Here is a 13,346-nt window from a genome sequence, read left to right on the forward strand (position 1 = left end):
ACGCAATTAGAACCCTCACCCCCCCCCCAAATTGTGCATCCCTACTTGTTAAAAATGCAAGATAACTGAAATATCCCCCCCCCCAAAAAAATATGGATAAATAACCAGCAGGCTAATATTGTTACAATCATTTTTAATTAATCAAGAGAAGCCGAAATTGTGATCATAATTAGGGATGCATCGATCCGATACTCAGGATTGGTATCGTCTCTGATACTGGCATTTTCTGCCGGATCGGGTATCGGTCAGACGAGACCGTTCCAAATCCGATATTGTGCGTATACTATTGTGTTATTGTTAAACCCCACAAAAGCACAAAAACATTATAAAGCACCATAAAGTCAAAATACATGTGTTCTGAAGCCGTTCCATAGTTTAATGTGAGGTACAGACACTGATCTATAATAGAGAACTGGATTGCTCATGACATGAAAGTGAAGCCGCCGCGCCACCATATTGGTATTCCCCACTATTCCCATACATTCCATTGAATTAAGAGGAAATCGTAAGAATTTAATGAGAAAACATCACCTAACAAGTCAGCGTTTTTAAATCTTAAGTATCCCTGTACATTCTTACAATGCAAACACCCTAGGCATGTAAACGGTTATTTGTTTAATGTAATTTTGTTATAGTGTTTTTATTCGTACAGTAGGCTAACTGCAAGTGTTTCAACAATGATTTCGTTACCAGCATTCATTTTGAAGCAGGTAATGATTTAAAATGTGGTTAAATTAATTATTAATTTTACATATAGGTTATACATAACAGTTTACATGGAAACGGTAATGCTAGTAAAACGCCATATTTGTGCGATCGGAAATAGATTTTGCTCAATCAGGACATTAAAAATATACACATCATAACTTAAGAGAAATAAATGACTACTGTACATACAGTACGGATTAAAGACATGAAGCTTTATTTCCAAGATGATGCATGGTAAGCTTTTCATTTCAGTAGCCTATAGAGCAATATAGTAACAGAGGCTTGTATAATATTATTCATTGTATATTCAAATCAATTTCGGATACTAATACGTTCATGTTTAATAATTCATGAATAATTACGTACGTAAAGAAATTGGCTATATTTTGTGTTTGATCAGTTAACATTACCTCTGTTGGCAAGTGTGCTGCAGCAGACACACCCACCCACCTTAACGATTTAAATATATCGCTTATCCTGCTCAGAAAGATCATAAACATTGCAGATAACATCTTAAGTAAAAATGAATTTACATGCACATGACTTAAAAACTAATCCCGTGTGATTGATTCGCTTCAAATCGGGTGATTTTAGGTCAGCGGTTTGGCTGTGACTCAATGGTGCTCTCTGCTGGTAGGGAGTAGTAAGATGGCGGCTCGAACACTGCTGGTGGCTTCACTGCCGGTCGGCAGTCATTATATATAGATCAGTGGGTACAGATGAATATTTAAGTAATTAAATTCAAGTTCACAACTCTTCTCTCTGCTGCAGCTGTCTGTCATCCTCCATTCAGCATTCAAACTGCATGTCGCATTCGGTTACAACAGTCAAGAAGATGAAACTCTCTCCAAGAGCGCACAGTAACTGAAGTTTAAAACTGTTCAAAGAAAAGGCTCAATAAACTATCAAACAGATTTAATAAACTACGCATCAATATCTCTTTCCTTTGTGCTTTGAACTAGAGGTCTGTGTATGGAGCCAGATCAGCCTCAAAAATAATACGTTTACAAAACAAAATTCATAAATGCACAGCACAATTTACATTTAAAAAATCCAATTTGTAAATTCAAAACACAATTCATAAATACACAAGTAAAAGCATAAATTTAAAATGTTTACACAAATATGTATATATCAAGTTCTTGAATTAATTTCCATCACACGTTTATGAATGATGTTACATGTATTTATGGATCGTTGAATCTACATTTGCAAATCGTCACACGTGCATGGACTGCTTTGAATTTGTGTGCGGTATTTTTGAGACCTTCCTGGCAGGTTAAGATTCATAAATATCTTTTTTTGGAGGATGTTCCGTTCAGCCAATCGCGGTGCCTTTAAGTTTATAAAACAATGCTAAAAGATACTGGCTAAACTTCTCTATACTTCTCTATACATACTTGATTGTTGATTATTTTTCTATGTTCTTAGTAGTGGTCGACCGATATATCACCAAGATATTTGACATTTTTCAAATATCGGCATTTGGCCGATGCGTACGAGGTGGGACTTTTATTTTGATGGCGCTGATAACGGCAGTGTCTGAGCACACAGTGCTCTTGTTCGCCGTCGTCGTTAACAGTTCTGTCTAATACGGACAGAAGTCTGTCTAATAATCAGATAGAACGGTTAAACAAAGGGATTAAAATGTATACAAAAATGTATTATAATGATTGCTTTTATATTAGTAATGTAAAGGCAAACATTATAATACTTGTTTGCCGTCAGCATTCAGCAAATACACGTTTTTGTCATTTAAACAAATCTCTGAATGGCTAATGAACATTTAATTTCACAAACCTTGCAAACTTAGTCTAATCCAGTTGTGAGGTCTTGTGAAGTGTGCATGTGTATCCTGCATGATCGCGTGACTTTCGGTGCGAATTTAATGCTTTAAACATTCAATTCGTGATTTGAAATTATGCTGCGCTTTATGCATTTGCCCACTGTCATATTCATGTCGTTTTCACTGTGTGCTGTATGTAAAATGAGTGTTACCTTGGCTTTATTTGGAAAAAAATATGATTCCCATATCATCATGCACACAAACTTCCCAGAATATGGAGTGCTCTGTTGGTTACAGTGTTTACTACCTTTTTAATTATATTTTTATTAAATATTTATTTATTTGTTTGTGGAAAATATAGGATAGTCTTTGATATTATTATAAGACTATTCATCTTTTATGTCAATGGTTAGCATGCAGAACCATTAGCATTTAAATTGTATGGTGTTTTAAAGTTTTGAACTGAGGATATTCGGTGCATCCCAATTCACGTTCATATGCCGTTTTGTATCCTAAATAGTGAGATCAGTGTATTTACACTGAAATGTGGAATATTGCACACTATATGCACTCAACAGCTGCAGCTTTCTTTACTGTCAGGCTCTGATGCTGGATGAGACACCCTTCTAAACAGACAGTAAAGTGCATAGTTTAAGTACATAATATATAATGTCATTTGGGACATCCTTACACCCTTATATTCAGTGTATTAAATGTTTGTTTCAGTAGATACATATGAAGAAAATGGTAAATGAGCTGTGCTGACTGTGGAACCCCATTTAAAAAATAAGGTTAAATGCAACTTTTTATACAATAATCCTTTATTTGTTGCAAATCTGAGTTGACATTTTTAATTTCTGACTTTATCAGAATTGTGTTTATTACACCGGATTCAAAATTTGACTTGATATTTCATTTTTGAGTTAAGATCTCAAAATCTTGGGGTTTTTTTTGGGGTTTTTTTCAGATTGTACGTAACCGTTGGTCCATTTAACAGCATGAAAAACAAAACATGTATTAAAATTCTGAAAGGATTATATATGGCCAAGAAAGCAGCAAAGAGCGCTCCCTTTATAATCTCTTAAGAGCTGTCAATCATTTCAGTTTATCGCAATCTCCATTATAAGTTCCATTGTAATAAATTAATCTCTCTACACTGCACAGTGAATAAAGAATAAAATATGCAAATGTATTTGTTTTTTTAATGTAAGGCTGAGACAGAATAAACATATGTACAGATGTATTAGGTAAACCTATATACTAAGGGTAATGTAATGTGCTGAAGAGGTAGCGATGTGTGTAAGTACACGGTATAAAAAAATAAGAGTGAGTTTACATAGGATATTACACTAAATAGTGGGAGTGTTGCACTGAGGGGGAGGCATTTAACAGTTCAAAGAGGTTGTGGCCAGCGTGTGAGACCATGCACTTCATGAAATAAGGGATACAGAAAATTTAATTCTAAGTAACTTAATAATGAGGGATTTCCTTTGCTGTGTGTGTGTGTTTATTTATTTATAGGTTATTAATAGTTTTTTTTTTTTCTTTTCAAGTTGGTAACCCTCTTCCAAATGTGGGTGGTTCCTCTGTACTTCACCACTAAGCTGCACTGGTGGAGGTTTCTGGTGACATGGTTCATCTTCTCTGTTGTTACGGCCTTCATCTCTTTTCGTGCTACCCGCAAACCACTAGACTGCACCACACCAAGGTAACAAAAAATTGAAAAAATTAATGATGATCAGACTTTGAGCCCGATGAGCTGTGGTTGACTTTCTCTGCCCGAGTTTGTTGCCTTTTATCAACTGTCTCTGTTTGAAGTACGGGTGTGCAATATTGACAAAAAATTATATCAATATTTTGGGGGATTTTGACAACAACATTGAGACAATATTTTTTGGAGTGTTTTTGTGCCAGTACCTTGGTTGGTTTAGGTCTGTCATGGACGGGTTACTCCCAAAGCTTTTCATATTCTGTGTGAAGGCTGGTTCACAGCAGTGACAACGTTTTCTACTAGGCTATATTTGTTTTCTACGAAGCAATATTTGTATAAATATAATGTTATGATTTTTTAAAAACAAAATCAAAATGATTTGTTAGGTATGAAACATAAACTGCCAACAGGTGGTAACAAGTCACTGTTTTTAATGAGTCATTCATTCGTTCAAATGGCTTATTCATTCTTCAGCGCTTTTGCCTGTGTGATATTCAGGGTTTGAAATGAATAAGGTTTTTTTCACTCACCAGCCAGTTTGCCAACTAAATTAAGTTACCTGCCATTCAGCAGAGGTGGAAAGTAACGAATTACATTTACTCGCGTTACTGTAATTGAGTAGCTTTTTTGTGTACTTCTACTTTTTAAAGTAATTTTTAAAATCTATAATTTTACTTAAGTATATTTGTTTGAAGTATTGTACTTCGCTACATTTTAAAACACATTATGGAGTAAAAAAACAAAAATTGCTCCCTGGAAACTACTGCAGTAAATAATGGTCAGGAGAACAAACTGGCGCTAAAATCACAAGAAAGATGGAGACGACGAGACAGGCGTTAGTGGTGCAGACCCAGTTGAAAACGAAACCCCGTCGTATTCTGCTGAAGTTGAACTCGAAGGAAATGAAGTGAACCCCTGGCCATTTTTATGCTCTATTATGCAGTGTAAGCGGTGTTTGCCTAGGGAGACCAAACTAGCAGCTTATAAAATCTCGACATCAACCCTTCGCAAGCATGTAGAGTTAAGGTAAATACTTGCATTGTTGCATTGGTGGTTAAAATTAAGCTTTGACAGTTTAGCAAAAGGTTTTGCACAAGTTAGCCAAAAAGACAGTTGTGCAGGTGTGCGATATATATCGTCTGTGATAATATCCTAATTGTTGTTTTAACGATGTGCGATTTGACATTATCAGTATTTTGCCAAAAACCAAACAAAACGCTCCTACAGAGTGCCGTGAAGTCTAGTAGATTAGACTAGCGTGCGCATTTAGAGTGCGTTCTTTTACTGCGTGATTCAGTCTGTTAAAACGCATTTAGAATGATCACAAAATTGAAGATATAGGGGTAGAAAATGTATATATTTATATAATTTCATATAGTAAATCAGTATCACACGAAGAGTGATGTTTTTTCCTCCAAAAATCAACATGATTACATATAGATTTTTTTTTTTTTTTTTTTTTACAAAATTTAAATTTATTACATCAAGTTAAACTTATGTAACAGACGTTTACATATAGTCCAACTGAGACAAAATACTAACTGAATTCACACAAAAGAACCAGTTTAAAGGTTTACATACCCATGAATCTTAATACTGTATGTTTTACCAGGATGATCATTGATTTAAAAAGTTTGGTAATAGTCCCTTGTTTGTCCTGAGCAGTTAAACTCCCCAAAAATTCTCCAGGTCCGGCACATTCTTTGGTTTTCTAGCATCTGCACTTATTAACAGTGACTTGCTGACACCTACTGGCAGTTTTAATTTCACATTTAAAGTATCTTTTGATTTTTATATATATATATTTTTTAATATAATTTCAAATGAGTATTCAACATTTTATGTCTTATATATCAAAACATTATTTCTGCATTTGTAACTGCAGGTTAAATGCATTCATGTCCTGCATTAAACAGTGTGTAATTTTGTTGATACTGATTTAATTTGTCTGGTAACAGCACAAATGTCTTATTATTCTAAATAACCGATTCCTTTAATTAAAAAAAAAACTGGTTTGAGATTTATAGGCCTATCCCGGGGTGTCAAACTCAATTCCTGGAGGGCCGCAGCCCTGCAGAGTTTAGTTCCAACCCTGCTCCAACACGCACCATGTAGTTTTCAAATAAGCCTACACTCTTAAAAATAAAGGTGCTTCAAAAGGTTCTTCAAGCGATGCCATAGAAGAACCATTTTTGGTTCCACAAAGAACCATTCAGTCAAAGGCTCTTTAAAGAACCATCTCTTTCTTACCTTTTTATAATCTGAAGAACCTTCTTTCGCCACAAAGAACCTTTTGTGAAACGGAAAGGTTCTTCAGATGTTAAAGGTTCTTTATGGATCCATTTAGACAAAAAGGTTCTTCTATGGCATCGTGAAGCACCTTTATTTTTAAGAGTGTAAATGATTAGATTATAGCTGGATCCAGATGTGTTTAACTAGGGTTATATCTAAACTGTGCAGGACTGTGGCCCTCCAGGAACTCAGTTTGACACCCTTGGCCTATCCCAGTTTTGCCTCCCTCCCACTGTTAAAATATAACCAAGCAATTTTTACTCGGAGTACATTTTAAACGAGCTACTTCTTACTTTTACTTGAGTAGATTTTTAGACTGAAGCTTTTACTTGTACTTAAGTAAAATTTCATTAATGTAATGGTACTTTTACTTGAGTAGAATATTTTCGTACTCTTTCCACCTCTGCCATTCAGAACTTCTACTAGCCAAAACAAAAATATCAGAAATAAACAAGATTTTCAAAGTCACAGCGTAGATTTAAATGTATTTATATTTTATATTAATATTTATTATTAAATTAAATCGGTTAAATCAATTTAAGTGCTCAGCTGTTTCTTCACCTAAGTCATACTGAACATATTGAAGCCTTACCTCTATTGACATCTATTCAAAATATTAGTGTGTTGACTAATATTAGAATATTATATTCAAAAACATTAGTGTTGATGGCAAATGTTCAAGGCGTCAGTCCAAAACAGTCAATCTAATCAACATACAGACAAAAGTTAACTTCAAGAATAAACAAAGTGGTGTCAATAAGTTTGAATTGAGGTATAAGGTTGAATTAAGGTCAGAACATATTTGGGTCACACTTTATATTGTGTCCCTAATACCTGTGTACTTACATAGTAACTAAATGTGTATGTAGTATGTAACCACAGTGTAAGTACACATTGGTACATAGTATCTACACCTGTAATATTTCTGTAACTACACACGTAACAACCCTCAGGGTGGTTTGTGAAAGTACAAATGTGTAACAGGACATATATAACTACATTTTGAAACAACAATATGTATAAGAGTAATTGGAACCATTTGATCCAGGGGGTGGAGATGGGTAGGTTTAGGGATATGTAAAGTGGGAGGAGTTGGATCTCAAGTTGGAGTTGGTGCACCACTGTACTACCAGTGTACTTACATGGCATTAGAGCTGTAGATACTATGTACCAATATGTACTTACACTGTGGTTACATACTATGTACACATGTAGTTACTATGTAAGTACACAGGTATTAGGGACACTTAATATAAAGTGGGACCCATATTGGTTCCAAATCACTGTATTTCAAAGAAAATAATGTGAGTGACGCTGTGGCATGCATTGTTTTGAACAGTAGTAGTCATAGTTGGGTGCTGCCAGTGTGAGTACAATCATATAAAACAGTGTTCAAATTTTCAAGATGACCCTGTTTACACTGTGTGCTAATATTTGAGGCTCCTTATAAGGGAAGGGCTGTAATAGTGATGACATGCGTATACATTTTTTTCAAGTCATGCATTCCCTGAGAATTGAAATTGTTCAAATAAAATCAGAAAGTTTAGAGATGATTCAAAGTAAATTAGAACAAAATGTAATTTGTGGGTAAATTACTCGGAGCAAAACACATTTTTGTATTTATATTATTTTTATTTTTGGGGTGATACTGGATTCAGGCAATTATTGGTGACATTCATATCTTGGTGATTTTACTCTATTTTATCTTTCTCTCCATACAGGCTTGTTTATAAATGGTTCCTCCTATTGTACAAGATCAGCTACACCACAGGCATTGTGGGCTATACTGTTGTTATGTTCACCCTCTTTGGCATAAATCTTATATTTAGGTGAGTTGTTAAGCTTCATGTTTAAAAGCACTGAATCATTTTATTATTGTTGTTGTTGTTGTTTTTATAAACCTCGATTTCAGGTTAAAATGCATAAGAATCCCTTGTGATGAGGGATTGTGGACACATGGGTATAGATTTGTTTGCTACAATAATAAATAAGAAATAATACAAAATAAATCAGATTTCATACTCAAGTGTGGTATGCATAATGCAGTGCATTACTTTACAACCTCACAATCCAACCAAACCAAATTAATCATCAAACATTCTTGATTATTGATAATTATTAATCATATTAATAGGTTTCACAAGCTAATTAAAAGGTTAATGTATGACGACAACAATCCAATAGACAATTTGGAAAAGTAGTCCGCTCGACATCAAGAGAACCCTACACTCTGACGTCCAGGACACGTTCGCAGAGGCTATTTAGGGGACATTTACGGGAACGTTCACAGGATTTCCAGCGGCCATTTGGGACATAAGGACTTTCGCTCTATGTCCTCTGAGTGTAATTTTATTTTACTTCTAGGCTAATCAAAGACAGAAGACACATTGTAAGGAGAAAAATGTTTATTTTAATTGAACAATTGTGAAGTTGCGGTGCTCTTTCCATGTATGTGTGTGTGTGTGTGTGTGTGGTTGTCAGCAGTTACGTTAGTCCGAAGTCAATTCTCCCCATTGTTTTCTAACCTAAAACAACAAAATGAACACTGTGACGAGTGGGGGCGGGGCCGAGAGCCGTGGGAACGGAGCGAGGCCGGTGGAGTGATTGCTAATGAGGGACACCTGCACCCACTCACCGGTCTCGAGTCTCACGGAGGAGCTCCGGAAGGATAAAGGAGGAGTGACTACAGTGTTGGACGAGAGAGGACCAGGCCTGGATTTTATTTTGTGTTTTGGTTTCGTTTGTGCGCGGCAGTCGTCCGTGAGGGGCTGTCGCGCTATTTTGTGTTTATTTTATTATTAAAGTTTATTTAAACGTCCGCCGGTTCCCGCCTCCTTCTTCCCGTGACTAAGAACTTTGTTACAAACACATTCAGTAGTAGGGCTGGGCTATATGACCTAAAATCAAAACCTTGATTAATTGAACACTTTACTTTGATTACGAGTATTGAACGATTATTTTTTTTTTTTTGCCCTCATAGCTCATTAGGTTTGTACTGTAAATTTACTCCGCCATTAAAGGTGGGATTTTTTTTCTAATGAGAGTGCATTTCTTACCTTGGGGATTTTAAAATAATTGAAGGAAACAAACTATTTATGGGTATTTGCTGAATATTTCAAACAACTGAAATAAAGCACATTGTTTGAAAAGACGTCTTATGAAAGAAGTCACATTTCAGTTTTATTGTAAAAAGCAAGTTTCCAAAAAAAATAAAAAATAATAATCAACAAATAAAAAATTGAAAACAGCTTTCCTTTTTTGCAAACAAAATTAATCAATGAATAATGCCATGTCAAAAGTAGAAAATAACCAGCATGAATGACAATGACTTCTCCGCCACGTAGCCGTCAAATACAAAAGTTGACGTGCAGACCTACTACTGTAAACCAGAGCTGGCTCTGCTGTAAACAAAAGCTCGTCCCGCTTTCCAGGGTCTTCTGTTTTGGAACTGACATTGATGAGCGGCGCTGCATGTAAAAGTTTAAATTCTTTCTTTTAGCGCGTCACTCACGTGTGAGACGCTGCAAAAGACGCCAGTGCAACGCATATATAGCACCGACTACACACGTGGTAGTTTGGATTAAAAAAACGAAATAACCGACATGGGAAAATTACTTCAGTTAGAGGTTCTGAATTTCGGTTACGATTTATTTTCGATTAATCGTCCAGCCCTATTCAGTAGTGTTATGATTTTGTGTCTAGGAGTATCGTTTGTCCATAGAAAAATGATTTGTAAAGACTTTGACAATTTGGATTTAGACAAAGCAGTCCGAAATTTAGCGCACATATGAAAATATCCATCCCAAATTGACTTTTTGCTGCATAGGTGCCTCAGTGTGTATTTTACCATATGGAAAATCAATATTTAAGTTCAATATCTGTCGATATTATATACATTCAATCATTTCAGCTGTACATGCTAACGCTAGCTTTGAAAGTGTTCACATAATGGTCAGCAGCCGTACACGACGGACAACTTCAGCAAACGTTTTAAAAGGTAAACTTTTCATAAAATATAAACATTATGATATACACAGTGGTTACAGTAGCTAGTAATGTCTACAAATCTACAAGTTAAAATACCTTTTCAAAAACTCAAAGCCATGTCTGAGGAAATCACCGGGAGGACCATTAAAGGGTCATATGATGTGATTTCAATTTTTCCTTTCTCTTTGGAGTGTTACAAGCTCTTGGTGCATAAAGAAGATCTGTAAAGTTGCAAAGACTAAAGTCTCAAATCCAAAGAGATATTCTTTATAAAATAAAGTTCTAACATGCCCCCACATGTCTACGTCACGATGTGGGAAGATTTGCATAACGCTGCCCAAATGTTCACGCAAAGAAAGAAGGTGTAACTTTTATTCTCGCTGTAGTATTGTTGCTGCCGCCATGTCGTGAAGGCGCTGTGTGTTTCGTTGTGAAAGCGAAACTACTTTGTTTGGCCTTCCAAAAGAGGACGATATCTGCTTCGTCATGCCTGGAGCTGATCCGTGCTGGTCGCTGAGGAAATACATCAACTTCGCGCTGTGGATCGCCGGATCGGCGTTCAGGTTCCGCCGAAGCGGAGTCCATCCCGGGGTCATCACATGTGGTTGCCGCAAGCCCGCCCGCCCGCCTCCGCTCACTCTAGGCCGCCGGCCTCCTCTCACTCTAGACCGCCGCTCACTCTAGGCCTCCGGCCTCCGCTCACTCTAGCCAGCCGTGTGTGACACTGTGTTTCGTTGTGAAAGCGAAACTACTTTGTTTGGCCTTCCAAAAGAGGACACAACTAGAAATCAGTGGTTAAGTTGTATTTACAACACTGTTCCAGAACAGTTCAACCCAAATATTCAGATGTGTCCAGCGCATTTTCTGGAGGACCGTTTCCTGATCCTGGTAGAGTAGACTACAAAGCCAGCCGTTCTGACTCACAGACTGTAAGTACGTTTTTTTATATTTAAAGGATTTTATATTTTTTATATTTAAAGCAAGTTTTTTGGGCAGTGTAGAGTAGCACTTGTTGTTTGTCATTTCTCCATTACACCAAATACACAAAATTGTTCTTTTTAGCAACATCATATGACCCCTTTAACTATCACTACGCAGCTGAGTGTTGTTATGGATACATGCTGGATGCCTTCAATAAGGTTCAATATATGCTCCTGTTATGGCATTCTGCCATGTTCTATCAGCCAAGCATGCGAGTTATATACAAGGAAGGCTTTACTTACAGTGCCGATGATTTATTCCCGTTGATTTGTTGATTCTTTTTTATTCTGTTGTTTATTAATTTCAGTGATGACTTTCTACTAAGTTGTTCATTGACATTGTACGTAGTCATGTCGCCAGAAATTAAGTGATCACAGTCCCAATGTGCACTGAGCCAGGTAACTTACCACAAAGTCCCTTAAAAGTGCCCCTATTATGCCATTTCCAATATTGCCTTTCATGCAGTGTGTAATGTAGCTGTATGTGAATGTAAACGATCTGTAAAGTTGCAAAGCTGTCCATGATAAATAAAGTTTTGTCTCCCAAAATAATAAACTCTGAACAGCTGAAACGAGTCGTTAGTAATTCGAATCTCACTTCCGTGACGGCTACACGTCACGGGGTAACACATTGGCATAATGCGCACCTATGTTCTACGTTGGCCGGCCACGAACAACTTGACCCCGCCCACAAACACGTCATTCTACTGACGACTGCTTCTCTAATCTCGGGGATTATTAACTTATTTGGACCAGCTGCTCCACTGAATCACAGCCTGTAAGTATGATAAATAATAGATGTTTATATTTTCTATAGAGCGTTCAAAATACAGAACTATTGAAATAGGCGTATCGTTTCCGACACGCGCTGTACGTCGTAGAACAATCACAACAGACTAGGCCATCTCTCCAATCAGAGCAGAGCAGGCTCACGGAAAGGAGAGACTGAATCTTTGAAACTGAAACTGCTTTGATCGAATCATTTGAGAATCGCAGGAAAATGAGGTGATATTAAATGCATATTTTAAGAAAACAAGCGTTTTTTGACCTGCGGGTGTCGCTGTTGGACAGTGTTATTCCTGCTTCCTGTTTGCAGTGTTGGTTTGTGATTGTAGCTCCGTGTAGCTTTGTTTTTCTGTAAAATCTCTATCACTCTCTGTTGTTTAAAGTGATAAAATATAATATAAAATCTATCAACCTAATCTGATTAATTTGATCGTTCGCTTTTATTCTAAAACCGCGAGTGCAGCGCACCTGCAGCGCGTTAGCATTCGTTAGCTTGTCATTAGCGTTTCCATTCGTGCCTATTGCTGTTTTCTTTCTTTTTTTTTCTCTCTCTCTCGCTCCGTTTTTTTCACAAGTTCATCAAACAACTGTGGTAAGTAAGAATCATTCATCAATCACGGTGAGTAATGGCTTTTTCTCCTGCTATTGTTGTTTGCACCGCTTGCTGTCACCGATGGAGTTTTGGTTCCTTGCCGCTGTTGCCTCTGGCTTGCTTAGTTGGGGACACTTCATTTCCAGCGATATCATTGACTTGATTGCACAGAGACTATTTAAACTGAACTGAGCTGAATGATGACATCACTGAATTCAATAATGAACTGCCTTTAACTGAAATATGAGTGTTTACTATTGTAATTTAGCATTATTGACACACTATTTTCCTAATTAATGCTGTTCAGTTGCTTTGACACAATCTGTATTGTTAAAAGCGCTATATAAATAAAGGTGACTTGACTTGACTTGACTATTGCCCTACCTCTAAACCTGCCCCTCACAGGAAACTTTGTGCTATTTCAGATTTTCAATACACTCCATTCTGTGTGATTTATAAGCGTTTTGAAAAGTGGGGACATGGGGTAATGTCCTGAAAAGTCAC

General features: G+C 36.6%; 1 protein-coding gene across 1 annotated transcript in view; it reads left to right on the plus strand.

Moving 5' to 3' along the window:
- The window catches only part of rnf121 (ring finger protein 121), a 52,176-nt gene that overhangs the window by 6,524 nt on the left and 32,306 nt on the right, over positions 1-13,346 (plus strand). The window contains exons 3-4 of the mRNA XM_016543790.1: positions 4,048-4,202; positions 8,219-8,326. Coding sequence (XP_016399276.1) covers positions 4,048-4,202; positions 8,219-8,326 — 263 coding nt within the window. The remainder of the gene's footprint in view (positions 1-4,047; positions 4,203-8,218; positions 8,327-13,346) is intronic.

The sequence above is a fragment of the Sinocyclocheilus rhinocerous genome, unplaced genomic scaffold (assembly GCF_001515625.1).
Source record: "Sinocyclocheilus rhinocerous isolate Xijiao unplaced genomic scaffold, SAMN03320098_v1.1 scaffold1872, whole genome shotgun sequence".
Classification (NCBI taxonomy): Eukaryota; Metazoa; Chordata; class Actinopteri; order Cypriniformes; family Cyprinidae; genus Sinocyclocheilus; species Sinocyclocheilus rhinocerous.